The following is a 22,529-nucleotide window of genomic DNA, read 5'->3' as shown; positions in this document are numbered from 1 at the left end:
CATTAATGGCTACCTTGGTATTTCCCACCAATACTTTGAATGCTGAGGTAAGGAGCTGAGGTTATATAAGGCTTTACTTGTCAAGGAAATGCAACATGGGACATGCAGTTATAGAAATAAAATATGTATGTGAGAGTCAGAATGACTAAGCATGAACAATTAAGAAATCACACAGGTGTAAAGGATGATGTAATTTAGAAGTCTTGGGAGCCAAGGACAAAATTATGGAATGTACATTGGTAACACCTGAGACTTGTTACATGTACAAGGTGATCAGATGATGTTCATGGGTTGGACTTGAGTATGGGATGAACAAAAGTCAACCAATCATTGTGAATGTACACACCCACTGGGTGGTAATTGTCTAGTGGGTGGTAACAAACATTTGCTATAATAATTGCCAGTTTTGCTAATGTAACTTGTGGGTAGTTGTGGAGTATTGACAGAGTGTATAGATATTGTGGATTGTTGGGCATATAGAGATAGTAACTGTATATAGTAGAATAAAGTAGATCTTTTATCTAAGACTACTGAGTTGTGTTGGTGTCTTGAGTGAAGATACAAGAACCAGCAGAATCCTGATGGTGTTTGGAGACATCTGAAGAATAAGAGTGTGAAGGCTTGGAGAGGTTTGTCAGGGTCTTCAGCCTATTCACAGAAAACTCTGCTGCTTTGGGAGAAAGCAATAACCACTGACCAAAGCTGGTCAGCTCAGCTTCATTACCAAGGTGTTGAGTTAAAGCCTGAGGTGAAGAGCAAAAACTCCCATCATCCCTGACATTACTGACCCTCACCCTCCAACCTTTTAGAATTTTCAACACACCTTCCCACCTCTAGCATAGTGTAAGTTCTCTGGTCATTTCAGGGGCAGGTAGGAATTTTTTCCATGTTCCATGGTTGTTGTTTTTTTACTACCCTGCTCTGTGCTTTGGGAAGTTGGAAACTGGCCTAGGCTGGTATCTTAAATAAGCAGTCACTTGGCAGGTAGTGGGGGGGGAGAAAGGAGGAGTTCAGTGATCACCTATGGCACCCTTTTGGTGATGGATAGTCCTCTAGAACTGCCCCCACAGGGCAAGTGGCTGGGGGGACAGGGAGGAGGCTGTCCTTGGGACTGACCAGGGGATCTTGCCCTCCACAAAAGTTGTATGGCTTGCGGGTTGGACCCTCTGGTAGGGCTTCCAGAAGTTGGACAGCCAGCAAGCAACCAAGTTTTTGGATTCTCCTTGGGGCTCAAGGCTTCACCCAAAGGAAGCTGTGAAAGAGGTCTAGGAGAGACCACCTGCTCCAGCTAGTCCTGCATTAGGTTGCTCCCCACCTTTTTTGTTGCATTTTTAAGAAATAGGTTTTGCTCCCCACCTTTTTTGTTGCATTTTTAAGAAATAGGTTTAAATAAAGTTTAAATAAAGTTCTATGTGTGGTCTCGTTATTTTATGGCTTGGGCATCAAACTGCTAGTTTTCATATTAATCTATCAGAATTTCAGCACATCATATATCTATGGTAACTTTATGCTTGTTTGCTTTCACCACACCGTCCCTCTTCCTGTAACACTTTAACATAAATTGATTATTCTTACTCTATTAGACCATGTTTTTTGTCTATGCACAATTGATAAAACAAATGAATATATATATATATATATATATATGCAGATGACACCATAGTACTAACAGAAAACCTCGCATATCTGGAACACTTACTAAGGAAGATCAAAGAAGAAAGTACAAAGGCAGGCTTAATGTTGAACACAAAGAATAATGACCACTGACGACATTCACAAGTTCAACCTAGACAAGGAAGAAATAGAAATAGTAAAAGAATTACCATGCCTGGGAAAATTAATAATGGGGAGGGTGGTTATGAAAGAACTAGAAAAGATTCTAAAATGAAAAGATATACAACTGAGCACAAAAGTTAGAATCATAGAAGCCATTGTATTCCTTTTTACCATGTATGGATGTGAGAGCTGGACAGTTTAAAAAAAATAGGAAGAAAATCAATTCATTTGAGATGTGGTGCTGGGGAAGAGTGCTGAGGATCTCATGGACAGCCAAAAGGACAAACAAATGGGTTCAACAGCAGATCAAACTGGAAGCCTCCCTGGAAGCTAAGATGGCCAAACTCAGGTTGCCATACTTTGGACTCATCATGAGAAGGAAGGACTCATTGGAAAAGACAATAATGCTGGGAAAGGTGGAGAGAAGTAGGAAGAGAGGAAGGCCACATGCTAGATGGGAATTAAGCAAAGCAATGGAGGACAGAGAGTCTTGGAGATGTCTCATCCATAGGGTTGTCATGAGTTGAGATCAACTCGCGGGCAGTTAACAACAACAACAATATATATTATAAGGAAGACTAAGTGTATTTATTTTCTCTGCAAGACTGAGTGGTGGTGGCTAGTTGTTGATTAGTTTCTGCTTTATCATTTGTTTACTCTGCTAGAGACATCTACTACTATCTCTCATATTTCCCAATATGCAAAATACCAGATGGTTGCTTGGAGGAAACTAATTCAAGGTTTATGTCTCTTGTTCCTTACCAACAAAATAGTCAATGTTACTTAGAAGAAGGATACAAAAAGGATTTTGAAAAAAAAAGCCCATGCCAATTTATATCTACATATGAACAACCAGAATGGTTTTAATAACATAAACAAAATTGGTTTTTTGTGGGGTTTGTCACGTAAACAAAATTGCAATAGACCTCACACAAGTGGGGAAAAACAAGTGATCTGTGTGCTTGCTGCATGCAGGTGCTGTGAATGGGCACCTTCAAGATGTCCATTCCTTTTATTGTGCTTTGTCTTTAAATGAGACTTGGATGGGACAGCCCTTCTAATGATGCCTTCAATGAATGACATAGAGAAGTTTCTCCTCAGTACAACAGCACTCATAAACATCTATGGAGCAGAACATTGGACTTTGCTTTTGTGCTAAATCTTGTGCACATTTTGTGTTCACAAAGCACCTGGGAAGCATAAAGTTCACATATACACAAGTTCCTGTAAGATCTTAGGTGAGTAAAGTTTAAGGCTAGATTAATGCTAGATAATGCTCTTCAGTTTGTTATGAATCACTTCAAGAGGCTTTACATAGAGTCTACTATTACTTTAAATCCTTTCTCTCAATACTCAGCCCATATGCTATGGTGTTTTATTTGCTCTTGCATTCAACTGAATCTGTGAAATGTTGTCTATGATAATCCCCTCTCTGTCCTTCAGTTCCTTTGATGCTCTCACATACTTAGGAAGCACTTCAAGCAAAAATGTTCCTATTTTATACTCTCAGCTTTCAACTCCAAGCAGGCAACAAGCAAAACAGTCCTAAATGAGCCGCACAGCTGTATTTTCCACAGAAATTAACTCCGCTCCTTTTAAGGACAGAAGTACTTTTCAATAGCTGAGAACAGACTGTTTAAAATGACAGTAATGAGGACACAGAATCCTTTCCCATTCCCATATCTTTCTTCCTCCTTCAAGGAGAAATTACTAAGAATACCCAAGTTACTTCAACACTATCTCAAAGACTCTCTCTGTGTTTTTATTAAGGTCATTGCTAAAGTCTGAATCTCAAACAGTTATTAAAAGGTTGACTCCAACTATGAAACAGCCTGATACAATAATAAATTATGCTGTATTGAGAATGTATGCATGTTCCCACACATGCACCTACAATACCTCACAATTGATTATGTTTGTTTGTTTTTAAAAACGGCTTTAGTGCAAAAATGCAAACTACCATGTACTCAACTATGTCATGAAATTTCCATCTAAAATTTATTCTGAAAACATGGATTGACTTATCCATGGGAGCTGAGTTAATTGCAGTCTATTAAGACTGGCAATGACCTCAGAAATGAACCATAATGGTCAGTTTTGAAGATGGCCAGAAAACCATGTCAATTTTTAGTTTTTTGTGGGTTTTTCAGGCTATGTGGCCATGTTCTAGCAGAGTTTCTTCCTGACGTTTCGCCAGCATCTGTGGCTGGCATCTTCAGAGTCAATTTCTGTGCAATACCTTTGGTCACTGAATATTTTTATTCTTTTGCCAGCTGAATTCTCCTTATCCAAATGGTCGAGTGAGTCGTTGTGTACCCCTAGCCATTTTGTCTGTATGCATTACTTCCACTACTTGTGAAAACAAAAAGTTAACATTTTCTTTGCTTCGTCTTTTGCAGCCTTTGTTACATGCACACAGAACATGTCACACACCAAAAATGATGGACAACATGTTTTTAGCCTTGTGCCTGGTCCCACACACTGCAAAGCCACAATTTAGTTCCTTCCTCATACATCAAGATTATAAGCAGAACACAGACTATGCTGCCAAAATTTTGTAAATCCCTTGTCACCATTTTTCTTTGCTTCATTCTTAAATCCTTTGTGATTTGAACCCTTAGTTTTACCCTCAACTTATCCATGGGTCATAGCAAATTCTACAATTTTGGGCCAAAAATCTGTCCTCCAGTCCAAACTCCCACCATGGAGGAAGACACAATCAGAGCACTCCTGACAGATGGCCATTCAGCCTATGTGGTTTACTTTAAACATAGATTTTTTTTTCCTTTAAAAGTTTGGAAGAAACAGTCCTTTGTATGCTACTTGATCCAGTTTAAGTTTAATGACAAGTAACTATACAAAGGGGAAGCAGGCACTCTGAAGTTGCTCTCCAATAGCTAAAAGATGGTTGTATGTTATTGTGCATCTGCATACATTCATTAGCATATGTAGAGCTTATGCATTGCTGCACTCTCTTGTATCATCTTTTTCTGTGATAGGAAACCAACATGGATGTGTGAAACCCCTTGAGGAATTTATTAGACATCAGAATGATTTCAGCCTTCATTGTTTGGTATGCTTGAGCAAGAATCTACAGAATCTGATTATCTAAAGAAAGAATTCCAGCCAATTTTACTGGGCTGCCAGCTCCAATCCACATATTGCATAAAAAGCTTACAGTACCTCCTGGTTGTATACTTGCTGTAAAGCACACCCAGGGACTTCAATATCTCTGACAAGTGAAGGAGAGGATTAAAAAAAAAGATGATGAGGGAACAAATAAGTGCACAATGTCACATTCAATGTCATAGAATCATAGAATTGTAGAGTTGGAAGATACCATAAGTGTCATCCAGTCCAACCACCTGCCATGCAGGAAATCACAATAAAAGCATCCACAACAGAGGGCCATCCAGCCTCTGTTTTATGAAGGAGACTCTGCCATACTACAAGGGAGTGTGTTCCACTGTCGAACAGCTCTCATGGTCAGAAGGTTCCTCCTAATGTTGAGGTGGAATCTCTGTTCTTGGAGCTTGCATCTATTGTTCTGTGTCCTAGTCTGTGGAACAGCAGAAATCAAGCTTGCTCCATCCTCAGTGTGACACCCTTCAAATACTTAAAGAGTACTATCATATCACCCCTTAGCCATCTCTTCTCCAGGCTAAACATACCCAGCTCCCTAAGTCTTTCCTCATAAGGCAAGGTTTCCAGACCCTTCACCATTTTAGTCGCCCTCCACTCCAATTTGTCAACATCTTTTTTGAATTGTAGTGCCCAGAACTGGACACAGTATTCTAGATGAGGACTTACCAAGACTGAATAGAATGGCACTATTACTTCCCTTGATCTAGACACTAAACATCTATTGATGCAGCCCAGAATCACAGTGGCCTTTTTAGCTGCCGCATCACACTGTTCATGTTGAATTTATGGTCTATTAGTACTACTAGATCCCTTTCACATGTAGTCTCCTTAAGCCAGGTGTCCCCCATCCTACATCTATGCATTTCATTTTTTGTCTTAAGTGCAGTACCCTACACTTCTCAGTGTTGAAATTAATTTTGTTAGCTTTGACCCAGCCCTTCTAATCTATTAAGGTCATTTTGAATTTTGATTCTGTCCTCTGAGGTATGAGCTATTCCTCCTAATTTGGTGTCATCTGCAAATTTGATAAGCATGCCCTCTATTCTTTCATCTAAGTCATTGATAAAGATGTTGGATAGCACTGGGCCCAGGACAGAACCCTGCCGTATCCCACTGGTCACTTCTTTCCAAGATGAAGATGAAGAGGAGCCTCTGGCCCGATATAGATGGCGCAGAATGCTGTCTTCAGGCCAAAAGTAGGGCTGGGGAGTGCATAGCAACCACACGGTCCCCAGTCCTAGTTTGTATGGATGGCACCATTTTGAAGGTGCGCCGTCCATACACAGCATGGGAGATGCCATCATACACGCACCACCTCCACACAGACTGGTGCGTGATGTCACTGTGCCACTGGAGGGTGCTTGTGACGGAGCTCCTTTTAGACGCATGCTTCATTCCCACGGCAACTAGATTGCCGTGGCAACAAAACCAGGGAGGAAGGGGCTTTTCTCCCATGGCTGCGCCTGTTGGGGTGTCCAGGGGCATGCAGCACCAAGGACACCCCTTTTCCAGGCCATGGGAAAGCGGCATTTTGCCACTTCTCCATGACCTGGAAAAGCCCTGGATTGGGGCCGCAGGGGCTGCTGGTGAGGTTGCTCTGGGCCCAATCTGGCGCAGAAAGGGGTGGCAGAGACCCACCCCTTTTGGGCCATCTGTATCAGGCCATTAACCAATTACAAATTCATTTAACAATTGCCTTGTCTAACCCATATTTTACTAGCTTGTTTGCAAGAATGTCATGGGGAACCTTGTCAAAGGCCAAAATTACCAAGCTGATAATTTTATCAAGAAAGGAAGGAAGGAAGGAAGGAAGGAAGGAAGGAAGGAAAATATTAGATTAGTCTGGCATGACTTGTTTCTCAGAAACCCATCAGCCTGAGCAGCCAGGCTAAAATAAAGCTACTTCGGGTCACTTTGGAAGTATGCTATTTTAATGATGTATGTGTCCTAAGAGGCTGCAAACCACGCCAAAGCCTAAGGACTGGAGCATGGCTTTGGTGCAGCATCTGGCTTCTTAAGCTGCATGTGTCATTTAAACATCATACCTCCAAAGTGACTTGAAGCAGCTTTATTTTGGCCTGTCTGTTTGGGCCTCCATGTTGATTTTTTGTGATTGTGGCATTCCATTCTAAATATTCACAGACTCGCTGTCTATTCTGTTTTCAGAGGTTGTTGACCAAAGCACCAAGGGATCTGATCATTGTATAGCTACATCTCTATTCCATTGTTTTAATCATGTCTACTTGGCTTCCCTCCTTCTGGAGACATAATTTTCAGCACTCCCGAGAAGACAAGGTTAGCAAAGGATGCAACTCTTTCCCCTTGCTCCCATTATGTTGCCACTGGTTATAAGGGACAGATAAACAGGCAACAACAAGAAGAAAGAATATCATCAGAAAAGTAGGATTGGCAGTGTGCCACTGATACCAAGTCCTCATGCTTCCTTACTGCTTTAACTGTCTGAGAGAATAAGCCATCCGGCCAATCAGAGAAATATAAGAAATTAATGTAACTAAGGTCCAAACCCCACTTCAAAAATAATCCAGTTTGAGACCATTTTATCTGTCCTGACTCAGTGCTAAGAAATTCTGTGAACTGTGGTTTATTGTGTACCAAAGCTCTCCAAAAGAGAAGGCAAAATGTCTTACAAAACTACAGTTCCCAGAATTCCCTAGCATTCAGCCAGGATAGTTAAAGCAGCCTCTTGGACCCAAGACTCCTCTTGAGAACTGATGAAGTGAATGTTCGACTATCTTTGAAGGAATAGAGAAAACACAGAAGTGACCAGATAGGGGAAACAGTTAAAAGCACTGCCACAGGTGTAACTGGTTTGTGTTAGTGTTAAAATGTGGAGTGTCAGGAAAGTTTAGTCTTGGGACTGCATGTGGTCCAAATGCTGTTTTTCTGTTCCTTGACCTCTCCAGAGGAACCTCTGTTTTGCTGTTGAAAGAGAGAGAGAGAGAGAGATTAAGACAGAGAAAGTGAATTACCTCTTCTGAAGGCTTCTAATCCCCTGATCCAGGCCTTGGAGGTAGAGAAGAACTGCTGGCCCTCATCCCCTTCCCCACCACCACTCCCTTCTCCTTTTGTGTCGTTTCTTTTTAGATTGTAAGCCTGAGGGCAGGGAACTGTCCAATTAAAAAAATTGTATGTACAGCGCTGTGTAAATTTACAGCGCTTTATAAATAAAGGTTAATAATAATAATAATAATAATAATACTGACATGTAATTCTCTAAATTCATGACCACCTGCACAGTTCTTCTGACAAGAAATACACTTCTGATCTCTTCCAAATTTCCCTCTTTCCCTTCCTTTTTCTTTAATTTTTTGCAATTCATGTGGTTCTCTGAGAATCATTGGGCGAATATAGCCAGGGTCCTCTAAGGCAGTGGTGAAAAACTGTGATAAGTTTAGAAACAATGCTTCCCTTACCCTTATCACAGCTGTTCTGACTTCAAGAGTTCATCTTTCTTTATCTGGCCTGGGTGCACAGTTTATTATTGCCAAAGTGTTATGGTTATATTGGTGGGGTACAGACCGCCGCTTTGCGGCGGTCTGCCGCCGCCGCCAGTAGGTCCGCGGGGGAGCCGGAGCCTTCACATGGCCCGACTCCCGCGCGGACCGAAAAAGAAGCTCCAAAATGGAGCTTCTTTTTCCGTCGCGTTTGCGACGTAGCGAGGCGCCAGGGGCGCGCTCACTACGTCACAAGCGGCGCGATGCGTACGGACGCTCAGAGTCCGATACGCAAAGATGGCGCCGGCCATGTAGAAGGGCCGGCGCCATCTTGTACAGACGGAGTCCGTACTAGGCCCAGGGGCATCTGTAAGAGACGCCCCTTTTTTAAAATGGGACGTCCGGAGGACGTCCCAAATGGCGGTGCAGAAAGCACCATTGTACAGTTTTTGTAAATTTCATAACTCTATGCACATACAGTTTTGATTAAAATCTTCCTTTTTTCTTTATTTCAGAAATCAACATGCTTGCTAACGTGGGGTGTGTCCACACAAGAATTCTTCTGTGTCTTCTTCTGATCTATATGTTTGTCAAGAAGGTGGTCTCTGGGGATGACACAATAATTGCCACAAAGAATGGAAGAGTTAAAGGGGTTACTTTACCTGTGCTTGGAGGAGCAGTAACTGCTTTCCTTGGGATTCCTTATGCAGTGCCCCCTATTGGTCGGCTCCGATTCAGGAAGCCACAACCTCGAGAAGAATGGAGTGGTATCTGGGATGCCAGCCGGTATGCAAACTCTTGTTTCCAGAACAGAGATGATACTTTTCCTGGATTCACAGGATCAGAAATGTGGAACCCAAACACAAACCTCAGTGAAGACTGCCTTTACCTCAATGTTTGGGTTCCTTCTCCCAAACCTAAAAATGCAACTGTTATGGTATGGATCTATGGCGGTGGCTTCCAGTCTGGGACCTCCTCCTTGAATGTTTATGATGGCAAGTTTCTAGCTCGAGTAGAAAGAGTTATTGTTGTTTCAATGAATTATAGGCTAGGGGCCTTTGGGTTTTTGGCTTTGCCAGGAAATGAAGAAGCTCCTGGAAATGTAGGATTATTTGACCAACGACTGGCACTTGACTGGATCCAGGATAATATAGCAGCTTTTGGTGGCAATTCTAAAAGTGTGACATTATTTGGAGAAAGTGCTGGGGCTGGTTGTATCGCCTATCATATTCTTTCTCCTCAAAGTCATCCTCTCTTCACAAGAGCAATCTTACAAAGTGGTGCTGGAAATGCCCCATGGGGTGTACTCCTTCCCTCCGAAGCTAGGCGGAGAACTCTGGCACTTGCCCAACTCCTTCACTGTACAAGCAACAATGAAACAGAGATAATTTTTTGTCTTCAGAACAAAGATCCTCAGGATATCCTTGACAAACAAGTTTCTGTCTTAAAACACAGTGCTCTTCTAGAACTCTATTTCACTCCAGTAGTTGACAGCGACTTTCTTGCTGACACACCAGCTGCTCTGCTGAAGAATGGGAAATTTAAACAAACCCAGATCTTGATGGGAGTGAACAAAGATGAAGGTGCACCTTTTCTTGCATATGGTGCACCAGGCTTTAGCAAAGATAATTACAGCCTTATTGATGAAGAAGAATTTCGGGCATGTTTAAAATTAACCTTTCCAGAAGCAAATGAAATTGGGCTGGAAACTGTTGTTTTTCACTATACTGACTGGAAGGATGAAGAGAACCCTTTCAATTATCGTGATGCCATGGGTGAAATCCTTGGGGATTCCAATTTCATATGCCCTGTGGTTGAGTTCATAAAATATTTTATCAAGACAGGGAACAGTGCTTTCTTATACTTCTTTGAGCACAGATCTTCTAAACTTGCTTGGCCAGAATGGATGGGAGTTCCACATGGTTATGAAATAGAGTTTGTGTTTGGACTACCCTTAGAGAGAAGAGCCAATTATACCAAAGCAGAGGAAATACTGAGTAGATCTATTTTGAAATACTGGGCAAGTTTTGCAAAAACTGGGTAAGTTTTCTTTAAAATAAAAAATCACGTCCTTTTTCATGCATTTACAGTTTTACATTTTAGATGATGATGATGATGATGATGATGATGATGATGATGATGATGATGGTGATTTTGGATTCATCATTATTCCTCCTAGTGAAATGTCAAAGAAATTTTCTCTGTGATGGGTATCTATTCATATGCTTGCTTATGAAAATGGACATCTTAGCTCTACATTCTATCTCTCCTACTCCATTACTACAGTTAATACAACATACTATAATATACTTAATACATATATAGGTTGTGGTTATAATGTCTATCATTGTGGTAGCACCAGTTGTAGAGAATTACTTGAACAAATAGCAATGTCAGAATGTCGTAATGTAGCATTCCTACAATGTAGGAATGTAGCAAAGTAGAAATGAATAGCAATGTGGTTGCTTATATGCTTTCAAGAGAGCTTCAATAAGTACTGTTAAATGTCTTGGTGTGATGCCTGGTATTACTCAGGGATACAAATCTTGACTATTACATTCTTGCACACAAAGATGAATAATGTTCACAGTTTTCTTTGTTGTGAGAGAAACAAATAATTCTGTGCAGTTGTAATCTCATATTCACACATTCTGAAATATTTCAGGAAATTATTCTGCACAATGCAAAAATCAAGGTGTGTGTGTGTGTGTGTGTGTGTGTGAAAAGCACATTATGTTTATCCACATATGTATATCTTGTTTCCAGAAACACAGTGCTGGTTTGTACAAATTTGGTCTCTTCTTTATAAATTTTTGCATGGAAAGCTCATGTGCATAAAATGCCAAAAAAGTCACATGTATTTTTGGAAACAGTGGGTTTTCATGGGTAAGGGGCATATGTTTTGCACATAACCACACAATTTTCACAAGAAAACCTATATGTATTTCTGTGAAGCATAACTTCCCCAAACAACCCAAGAGGCATGAATTTTTGCCTTTGCATTACTATTCACAAGTGGATTTCCTGAGTGCCAATAAAGTTACTTTTTGGACAGAAAATGAATAATGGTGAATAGTCTTTCCATTCCTGTTGTACTCACCAGAGGTTGATTTTTTCAACAGATGCATTTATAAAAAGACTGAATATGTCTTATAGTTGTTAGTCATCTATTGAATACCTTACAAGGGAAGCAACCTTTCCTTTGTCAGAATAGCAGCTGTTGCAAGTGAAGGACAGACATTTCAGGTTTCAAAAGTATTACACTTGGAATTCCTGCCCTACAGCTCCTTCACCATGCTCTTTGTATTTTCTACCAAAAGAGAGAAATCAATGCCAATCTTTACAAAAACAAACATGACCTAACTGTATGGCCCAACACTCTTGCTAGGGCTGAGTTATTGTACATGTAATATTCACTAGAGAAATAATCCAACAAATGAGAAATGTTATATGCATTTTCTCAGTGACTGCTGAGAAAATGTACTTATTTTCACCCATTGACTGATATGGGTCAGAGTAGGCAGAGGTCAACCATGACTTTGAAGTTTAATATGAGAGGCATCCAACTCTCTAACTATGAATTTCTGGGTTAGTTAGTATATAGTTATCCCAGCAGTTGTCTTGGCAAATGCACTCTTGGTGTTTTTGTCTGTCATTGTAGAGGGACTCTTTTGAACCTGCTTGAAGGAAGGAAACAATACAATCTCTGAAATTTGAAACAACATCTGAATAACCTGGAGTTTTCAATGGGGATTCAGTTACTGATTTGTTTACTGACAGAAATGTAAATGTGTGTGTGTGTGTGTGTGTGTGTGTGATGTAAATACCCATAATTAATTACTTAATTGAAATGGTTTTAGCAGACCTTTAAGGGGCTTCCTCACAAATTACTTAGATATGTCCCTGTGTAGGAATGAACCTCCATATTTGCTATAGGCCAAATTCAATGGCAACTTGAATAAGAATATTTATCTGTCTTCCTGGGATGTAAAGAGAGTGAATGTCTGACATTCACAATGTCCTGCTAGTTAATGCTAGATTTTTCAGTACAGATAACTGGAACCTGTTCAGTGAGCCAGTGTTTCGAGCAGAGTGAGGATTCAACTGTCTTAAAGCTGTCACAAGAAAAATAATCTTTGTCCTCCCTGTCCTATTTTTAAGAACAAGTTCCCAAGCAAAATGAAACTCAGCTCCATGGTCAATAGCTACTCAGATGCAAACAAGACCTGATTCCATATCTTGTAAATGAGACAATTTCAGTGACTCTGTACACAGCGGGGTACACCTTTTTTGTCCTGTATCAAATAAAAAAGAATGGATGTATGGCAGGGATATTCTTTGTAAACAAAATGTTCTGATAACCTTGATTTTTCCAGATGATCTAATTCTTTGGGGAGATCTGTACTTCTCTCACAAACATAGTGTCCTTGCAGATTCAAATATTTGAGTAGGAAGCTGTCACAGCTTGGACCTTTAACATTGGAAGATTGCAGATCCTTTCTCCTATACTCTTTAAAGAAAATGTTCTAATAATGCCAACCATTCCAGATAATCTAATCTTTGGGGCATTGTGTATTATTATTATTATTATTATTATTATTATTATTATTATTATGCATAGTGTCTCCATGAGAAGGCAGCTATCAAAGCTTGGCTCTTTAGGTTTTGATAACTATGGGTTCTTTATTGATAATGTGATTTCCACCCCACATATCCAAGTTCTGGCTTTCAGGGCACAGTGACATTGGCTGTACTGCAATAAAAAGCCAGGCAACACTAAGGAAACAAAAACCTGGAGCCAGGTGCATACAATGAAACAATCACTCATCATTGTCTCAGCCTGCACATTTCAGACCACTTTAAAAATGGTTGAATGCCCAATAACAACAAGTGGGGTCCATCTTTCACCTATATTCATCACAGTTTTATTGCAACTATCATCATGAATACAGCAGACAAATATAGACCCGAAACACATGGGCCAAAAGAAGTGGCTTCTGGCTGCTTTTGGGGTGTGAACGTTACATGAAGCATGCCCCTAAAGCAGCCAGAAACTGCTCCAAGGCTGCCAAAGCCACTGCAAAAAGGAGCCATTTGAATCTGGCTAATGGGTGGTGAGGCTTGGGACTGCAGGCGGCAGCCCTCTTTGAGAGTGAGCCATGTAGTGGCTGTGGTTTTGGCCCAGTTGTGGCCAGAGCAGCCTCTGGCTGCTCCTTTCTGGCCATATGCCTCACCCCATAATTTTATGAACTATCTATAAGAGGGGAGAGAATGAGACTGTGGTATAAGTCAGGAGCATGCATTAAGATTCCACTTATTTTTCCTTTGTTCTCACTAAATAGATGATGTGCTATGCAAAAGTCCCACTCTTTGGAAATGATTGTGCTTCACTGAGAGTTCTTATAACAAACTTGAAGTGTCTGAAAATTCTCAAATAGTTTTACCATTAGGTCTAAAAGCTACTTATCATCACTGAATTGGAAATCACAATGGAAGTTTATATTTAAAGTTGTCTGGCCATGTTGGATCAATTGATAATTTCTGTGTTTTTTTTGATATATTTATTGATATAAATTTATTGATAAATTTATGTCACTATGTATTTTTTTGTCCTCTATTTATCTGTCATATCTGTCTTTTATCTTATGTTTATCTTCTGTTAATTTTTTGTTCCATTGCTAACCTGTTGGCTCTTAATAAGAATTTAACAAATTTTACTTTTTTACATTTAATAAGAAAAGTAATTGAAATCAAAACCATCTGAATGTGGGAGAAGCTGAAAAAATTGTTCATCCAGTCCCAGCCATCTGAGTGCTGTATTCTTAAAATTCCAAGTTTGGGTATTTGTGTATCCATCCATCTTAATGTTGAATTAGGGTTGTACCCTCCTTTTTATTTTGTGAGAGCTTCCTCTTCAACACTCTTTCATAGCACAGTCATCTCCAACTATACATAGCTACACATATTCAAAACAAATGAATTTCAAAAATCAGATAATGATTATGAGTGCACTGTATTATTAAGCATTTTTCAATGTATATATTATGTTGCAAGCATTAACCAAAACATTCAAATATCTTTATATCTGAGATGGGATTTTTATTTGGGATTTTAACATTTTGAAACCAAAAATAATTGACAGAGCTTTCCTCCTTCCTAAGTTTTATGTAGAGTTCTGGACAGTGTGTTTTGTCTAAAACCCATACAATGTTACCAGTGTAACTATATTTAACCTTCATTTTACGTAGGCACTGATATCTAATAGTAGTACATGAAGATAAAATAACAGAAACAAAACACCATACATTCTAAAAAGGAACATCACAAGATGCATATGACTGCATGTCTGAACAACTCTTTCCCTATTGTCTGAACATGTAGTCACAAACATTTTTATATGGGCCATCTATTATACCTATTATTCTATTTATTAATTTATTTATTATATATTTATTTTAGCTGGAAGATAATATTTCTTCCAAGTATATATGCCTGTATGTATTGAAAACATGACAATCTATGGACAGATAGTTTCTTTGTGAAATTCTTATTATAAAGAAAGTGTTTAGGCAAATTTCCTTCTTCCTATTTCCTTCTTCCTATTCACTCTTGTTTAATAATTCCTGCATGGAAAATATTGTTTTCTATGTAAGTGAATCATATGCAAAATTTTGACGGAATAAATCTCCAATTACAGCATTTTCTGTGCATAAACAGTATGTTCTGCCAAAGAATTCTTATTTCAACATTGAAATATCTTCCATGCAGAAAATGCTATTTCCTGCACAGAAAATGCTATTTCCTGCACAGAAAATCCTGTTTTCTGCACAAAATAGCCACATGTGAATTTTGTGAAATATATGTCCTGAATTGTTAAGATTCTCATTAGTTCTGGATTCCGTCTCATGAGGGTTCCTTCACACTCAAAAAGCATGCTTGTCAACTAGTTTCTGAATATTTTTGGATATTCCCTTCATCTGTACTTTTCAGTGGCTTCTCATAGAAGCCTAGGCGCCTAAGCCTCTTTGCTCAACTTCACTCAGCAAGTAAAAAAAATTGTGACGTCAAAAGCTTTCATGGCTAGCATCCATAGCTTTTTGTGGTTTTTTCGGGCTATGTGGCCATGTTCTAGAAGAGTTTATTCCTGATGTTTCACCAGCATCTGTGGCTGGCATCTTCAGAGAATGCTGGAATGGAATAGAGTTGAGTGTATGTGTGTGTGTGTGTGTGTGTGTGTAGTGTGTGACCCTGGGTAGGGAGGAGTGATGTCAGAGATCACTCCTCCCTACCTAGGATCACACTGTGTGTGTGTGTGTGTGTGTGTACACACACATACCCAACGCTCTTCTATGCTAGCATTCTCTGAAAATGTCAGCCACAGATGCTGGCGAAATGTCAGTAATAAACTCTTGTAGAACATGCCGACATAGCTCAAAAACCCATAAAAACTAAGTAAAAACATCAGATTTTCAGCAGTTGACTGTGATATAATTTTATTGGTGTGTTGCACTGTTGTGTGGACTTCTTATATTGTCTTTTAAAGAATTGTAATTGTTTTAACTTTACAACTTGTTTAGTTGGTTTTTACACCACTTTAATATTTACAGTGAGCCCTTGGTTTGGTTCCAGGACACCCATGGATACCAGAATACATGGATGCTAAAGTCCCAGTACATACAATGGCATAATAAAATAATGTTCCTTATGTAAAAATGGCACTCAACATTTGGTTTTGGAATTACACACACACACACACACACACACACACACACACACACACACACAGAGTGCACCAACATTATAGGTGGGTGCTACATACGTGGCAGGAAGCCATGCCAAAAAACTCCTCTGTGGCGCACCATGTGCACAAACCCCATTACTTTTCATGGGACACTTTTTTCCCTTACGAGGGGGGGTCCAGTGTGTGTGTGTGTGTGTGTGTGTGTGTGTGTGTGTGTGTGTGTTATATTCATGCCATGGATAGTTGACCCTATCTAGATTGCATGGATATATACAGTCAGCCCTTCTTATACATGGATTTTTTTGTACACCGATTCAAGCATCCATGGTTTGATATTCTTTAAAAAAAAAAAAGGATAGATTTCAAATATCAAACTTTGATTTTCCATTTTTTTATAAGAGACACAATTTTTCTGTGTCATTATATTTAATGGGACTTGAGCATCCATGGATTTTGTTATCCACGGGGGATCTTGGAACCATACCCCAGCATATAACAAGGGTCCACTGTATATTGAGGCCATGGATAGTTGACTCTGTGGATCCAGAATCCATGGATATAGAAGGCTAAGAGTCCACTCCAACATACAGTATACTCCAAATCCTGATCTGGCTCTGCTCCAAGTCGTTAATCGAATTCAAAAGGTCCCCTGTTCCCATTATAAAGCAGGTCTTTTCCAGTGAAATCACTTTATTTTGCCACGATTGTCATTCCCATTTGCACCACTCATATGTCAATCAAATCATGACAGACTCCTCCCCAGCACCACCAGGGCAAGCAGCAGTGGCACAGCAGCAGTGCAGCCAGTCAGCTCCTCGGAAAAGTGGGGAGTTTGGCTTGGACTGCATCTGCACTGCAGAAATAATCCTGAGGGAGCAAAGCAAGGCCAGGGGACCCAAGAGGGTGAGAGACAATGTTTGTTTGTTTTTAAATAGACTGAATCAAAAAATCAGCAAAGCAAGTAGTTGCTTTACCAATATATTGATTTTTCTATCAATTCTATTGTTTAAAAGAAAAAACTGAAAAGGCAGCACTGGGGGTGTCTCTGGGTCAGGATTGTAGACACCCGTTTGCTATTCATCCCTCCTCTCAGAAAGAATCAATTTTGATCAGGCATTCTCACTTATTGGGCACACTTCAGATTCTTCAGAAAAGAACCACTTTCAAACTAGTGTCAGGACTACCCACTTATTTCCACCTGGAATCACTCAAATGAAGATCGGAAGTGGTTTCAAATGGGAATGAGGATCATATGCCCAAAATCACGCTTCAGAGCAAATTGTAGTGGGAATGACCCCTTAGTGTATATTGTTTTTAATGATTATTTTGTATTTTTTATCTTTGTTTTTTTTAATAAGTTATAAATTGCCTTGAGTTCCAATACTGGCACTAAGTTGGAATATAGATGAATGAATTAAATAAATAAACAAATATCTCCAGACCAGTTGTCACTGGTGGTTTCCTTGTCATTGGGGAAAGGAATCTGCTCAGGCTCCAGCTTTATGCTGATAGCAACTATCCAAGATGCTCAGCCTATTCACTGCATAGGTTCAGAATCCAGGATGCTTCTTTAATGTTTGGAGAGTCATCATTCCTCCAGGCCAATGAAAGTTGCTCACTGTTATAGCTGACCATAGTGTTTATATACAGACTTGATGATAATATTTTAAAAGGAACATTTCCTGTTACTTATTTACTTTGTGAACTGTAGCTAACACAGAATGGTAGTAATTACTCAGAGGACATGCACTGAGTTTCACTGTTTTGCAAAGATTTGAATCCAGCTCTAGACTGATAGGATGGGATGCTTTGGCCCTTCAGAAGTCTTGGGTTACAGCTTCCAAAAATCCTATTAGCTACATTGTCTGTGGCTTCTCAGAACTGAATTTCAAAACATTTAAAAACTCCAAAGATTTTTTACTCCTTTTTAAAACTTACAATATAACATAAATTCACGGATAAAAGTCTTGCAAAGTTGTACTTTTGTTATATCACCTTTTAAAGGCTTTATTGCTACAATCAGAAGCCAAATTCACTAGTGACAGAAGAAGAAGCAAGGGCATGATCCTACTCTTTCCTCCATATATTTAGTGAATACATGAAAAAAGTATTGTATGTTACAGATTAATGCCTAGGGAATCTCCCCGTAGTTTCAGTTAACTAAAAGTCTCTGTATTATAGAGATTAAAAAAAACTAGTAAATGATTATTTTCCTTGAACTTTTCACCACCAATTCCCGTTATAACAATATATTTCAACAATATATATTTGAACAGACAGATAAATCTGTCAGTTTCTCTCTATGACTCATTCTGTTTTCCATTGTCTACTCATTCCAAACTATGGCGGGTTACAGACCGCCCATTTGGGGCGGGCTGTACCCGCCCCTTTCCCCAGTGTATCGGGGCCTCAGTGGCCAGAATGGCAGCCGCTGAGGCCCTGATCCGCTGCTTTTCAGGCTGCGGGGAAGCGGCAAAACGCCTATTCCCCGCAGCCGGAAAAGGGGTGTCCCTGGGGCTTCAAGCCCCAAGGACACCCCGCGGCGGCAGGGAGGAGGAGAAAGGGGCCACTTGGCCCCTTTCTCCTTTGGTCTGCTGGGCGCAGCCATGTGAAGGATGCACCCAGCGGACCAAACCAGGAAGGAGCTCCGAAACGGAGCTCCTTCCTGCTCCGTGCTAAGGGCGCACTAGATGCCCTGACGCGGAGCGAGGACGTCACTTCCGCGCCGCCCCATATAGAGGCGGCGCGGTCATGACGTCCTCATGGCTCTATCAAACTCAGTGGAGTATCTTTTTGGATTCTATATTTAACTGGTAAAATATATTCTGCTTTAATTTTAACACACACACACACACACACACACACACACACACACACACAGAGAGAGAGAGAGAGAAAGAAAGAGAGAGATTAAATTGATTTGTTAGCTTCTGGTCAGAAATGAAAATGCTGCAAAGAAATTTTAACCAATTGAACTGAATGCATGAACTGGGAATATCATAAAAATGGAAGAACTGTAGTGTCTTGTTGGGTTATTTGCTGCACTTTCTGAGTTTTCCTTTGCCAGTCCTTTAAAAAGAAGTTTTATTATGACTTGTCAGAGTAAAGAGGATTCTAATTTATCACTTACCCAGGTACTTGTACAGAAGACATTAGACCTCATTGCTTCTGATATTTTTTTTTCTTTTGGTTCTTTAATGTCCCGGAGCTGTTCAACTCTCCTCTTTATTAAACCACTCTTTACAGTGTTGGTTCATCATAGTAAACAGGGGAAAACATCCCTTAAAAGATTATAAATTATGTGAAGTAGTATTGTTTTAAAATGTGTGTACATTCTCAGAGACACTGGATGAAAATATTTCATTTTTGACATGTAAATTGGCATTTGGGATGTTCAGAATTCAATGGAAGAACTGAAAAAAAGCTCTTTAAGATACCCAATAATATCTGAAGTAATGTTATAAACAAATGGACCAAGGAAACCATCACAGAAAAGATAAATGACTGCATGAAAACATTATTCTCTAGTATTGTATATAGAATCAGTTATTGTTCTGTATCTAGCATTAAAATGCAGTTGTCACTTGACCTGGAGAGTTCCAATGTGGACAGAACCACAAATTCAATAACACAGATTATAAAGTGTGTATTATCTTTGCTTTGCACAGCAATCAAGCATTAACAGGGTTTTTTTGGAAGATTTTTTAAAAAATCTAATGTGTAGAAATATTGGGATTTTTTTCTTCAAAATTCTGTAACTTCTCCCCCTCCTCTCTAAAAAAAATTACAGGTGGCTTGATATTTACCAAATACTAAACAAAATATAATAGCTACAATGAATTAAAGCATAGTATCCATTTTAAAAAAAAGAGCACCAACATGACAGCAATTTTTTTAAAAAAAATAAAAATAAATAAAAAGCTTTTTGTACAGCCAAAGACCCGTTACAGACGGGCACCCTAGGACGGACTTAGTCCATGCTAGAGTTAGAAAAGGGCATCTCTTCCAGAGGCCCCTAACCCTAGCACGGACTGAGTCCATACAAAATGGTGGCAGCCGTTCAACATGGCCGCCGCCATTACGACGTCACGACCGCGCCGCCTCCAAACAAGGTGGCACGGATGTGATATCTTTGCGACGTGTGAGGGTGCCTAGAGCGCCCTTTCTGTGGTGTAAGAAGGAGCTCCGAAACGGAGCCCCTTCTGGGGTTTGTGTCGCTGGGCACAGCCTTTACATGGCTGCGCCCAGCGATGCAGAGGAGAAAGGGGCCAAGTGGCCCCTTTCTCCTCCTCCCCACCGTCGCCGGGTGTCCTTGGGGCTTGAAGCCCCAAGGACACCCCTTTCCAGTGCCGTGGGGAAGCGGCCTTTTGCTGCTTCCCCGTGGCCTGCAAAGCGGTGGATCGGAGCCTCGGAGGCTGCCGGTCTGGCAGCTGAGGCCCTGATACAGTGGGGAAAGGGGCGGGTGCAGGTCTGTAACCCGCCTCAGTGTCTAAATAGACATGCACTTAGTTTCAAGGCTGAGCAAATTGCTGGTATAGGATGCCTAATCTCAATCAGGCTCTTGCATAAAAAATAGGCGAGTTTCATTCCTTTGGTCCCTGTTGAGGTCCTTGTCTGGATCACCTCAGCACCTCCCAGGCTACAATTTACATGAGGTGGAGTCTTCAATTTTCTACAGTGAGAATTCTCCCAATGCAGAGAGGGAGGGATGTGAAATCTTTGAGTTACCCTGTCCATTATGTCAGGAGTCGAAACCATATCAGGAGATGTAGGGTTACTACTGTGGGCCCTCGGTATCCATGGGGGATCCGTTCTGGGCCTTCCTTGGACACCAAAATCCACAGATGCAGTGTCTTTATGTGAGATTTAGTTCCTATAATCCCACCAATACAGCAGACCAAAGTTACTTCAACAGGACAAAATGTGTGGCCAGTTACACTGAACATTACATTGTTGTTTTTGTTCATGTGTGGCATTAATGGGTCCCTGTGGAGTTCCAGGACAATGTGATATGCCTTCATTTTTTCCCATTAGTGTAGACAATCCCTCTGTTGCTCTTCTCACATGGAAAGTGATGAGTCTGACTAGGAGAACTGTGTTGAAACATCTGCTTGTCTCACTGTGACCAACACCACTTGTGGCAACCCCACACAGTACAGCCAAGTGTGTGGTTCTTTTGAATGACCTTATCATGTATGTGTATGGGACACTTTAAGTCTTTAATCTGACCTTTGGGATGCACTGTCAGTTACTCAGGCTGCTGCAACACTCTGCAGCATTCATCTTTGTGACTTTTTCTATGGATTTATTTGTCCCAATAAACAGTGGGCTCTTGGTTTCTGCTTGGATTTGGTTCCAGAACCACCTGTGGATGTCAAAATCTATGGATGTTTGGGTCTCATTAAATCCAAATGTGTAGGAAAATACCATCCCTTATCAAGGTATGCTTTTTGTAATATATATATTCAGGTCATTAATGGTTGAACCTGTGGATATTGAATCAATGGATATGGAGGGCCAACTGTACCACCAGTCCCTGAAAATACTAATCTCAATTAATCATCCACTGACACTATAAATACAGTAGTACTGCTATAATAGCACTCCATGAGGCATGGTTGTGTATTACAAAATATTTTTAAAGAGAAGATAAACCTATAAATCGAGATTATTTAATGTGGTTTCAAGGTTTAATTCCTTAGGGTGCATTCAGATATGATTTAAAAGCCTCTGGAAATCCCAGGTTTTCTTTATGTAGAAACCTATTTTACTTTAGAGATCTGCATTATATTTTCTTCATCCTGAAGTATTTTCTAGGAGCATTCAATGTTACTAAGGACTTTTCATTCCAGCTCACCAGGTCATCTAACACAGTATTTTCCAAAATGAAATGTTTATGTACTTGCCTGTCTGGAACCAGTAAAGATGGTCACCGTGAAATAAACACAGCTATTGTTACCAGGACACAGATTCAACAGAGATCAAGTGAAGGAAAGAAATGTTAGCACTAAAGCAAAATATCCTAATTTTTATCTATTGTAGTACTGCTAAAGCACTTTAGCATTTTCACTATAAATTCTGGATAATAATAGCAGTACTAGTAGCAGCAGTAGCAATAATAATAATGATAATAATTATAAAAGGAAAGTGATTGAAATCATATTCTGAAATGTTGCATGAATATGATATTTGTTCAATGGGATGGGAAAGGGGAAGGACATATGGCAGAAAAGAAGGTGGGAATCCCAACATATTTTAAGAAAGAGACCGGATGAAACTTGTGAATAATCAGGTGCAGTGGGCCCTTGTAATCCAGAACCCCAGTGAATACCAAAATTAATGGATGCTCAAGTCTCATTAAAGTCTCATTAGTAAAATAGTGTCCATTATGTAAAATGACAAAATCAAGATTT

The 22,529-nt window shown here is 40.0% G+C and overlaps 1 protein-coding gene across 1 annotated transcript in view; it reads left to right on the top strand.

Moving 5' to 3' along the window:
• BCHE (butyrylcholinesterase) overlaps positions 1 to 22,529 on the top strand; it is a 71,342-nt gene that overhangs the window by 3,153 nt on the left and 45,660 nt on the right. Inside the window, exon 2 of the mRNA XM_042459013.1 lies at positions 8,891 to 10,415. Coding sequence (XP_042314947.1) covers positions 8,899 to 10,415 — 1,517 coding nt within the window. The 5' untranslated portion in view covers positions 8,891 to 8,898. The remainder of the gene's footprint in view (positions 1 to 8,890; positions 10,416 to 22,529) is intronic.

Source organism: Sceloporus undulatus, chromosome 3, assembly GCF_019175285.1.
Source record: "Sceloporus undulatus isolate JIND9_A2432 ecotype Alabama chromosome 3, SceUnd_v1.1, whole genome shotgun sequence".
Lineage (NCBI taxonomy): Eukaryota > Metazoa > Chordata > Lepidosauria > Squamata > Phrynosomatidae > Sceloporus > Sceloporus undulatus.
The sequence above is the reverse complement of the archived record's forward strand: the minus strand, read 5'-3'. Positions and strand labels throughout refer to the sequence as shown.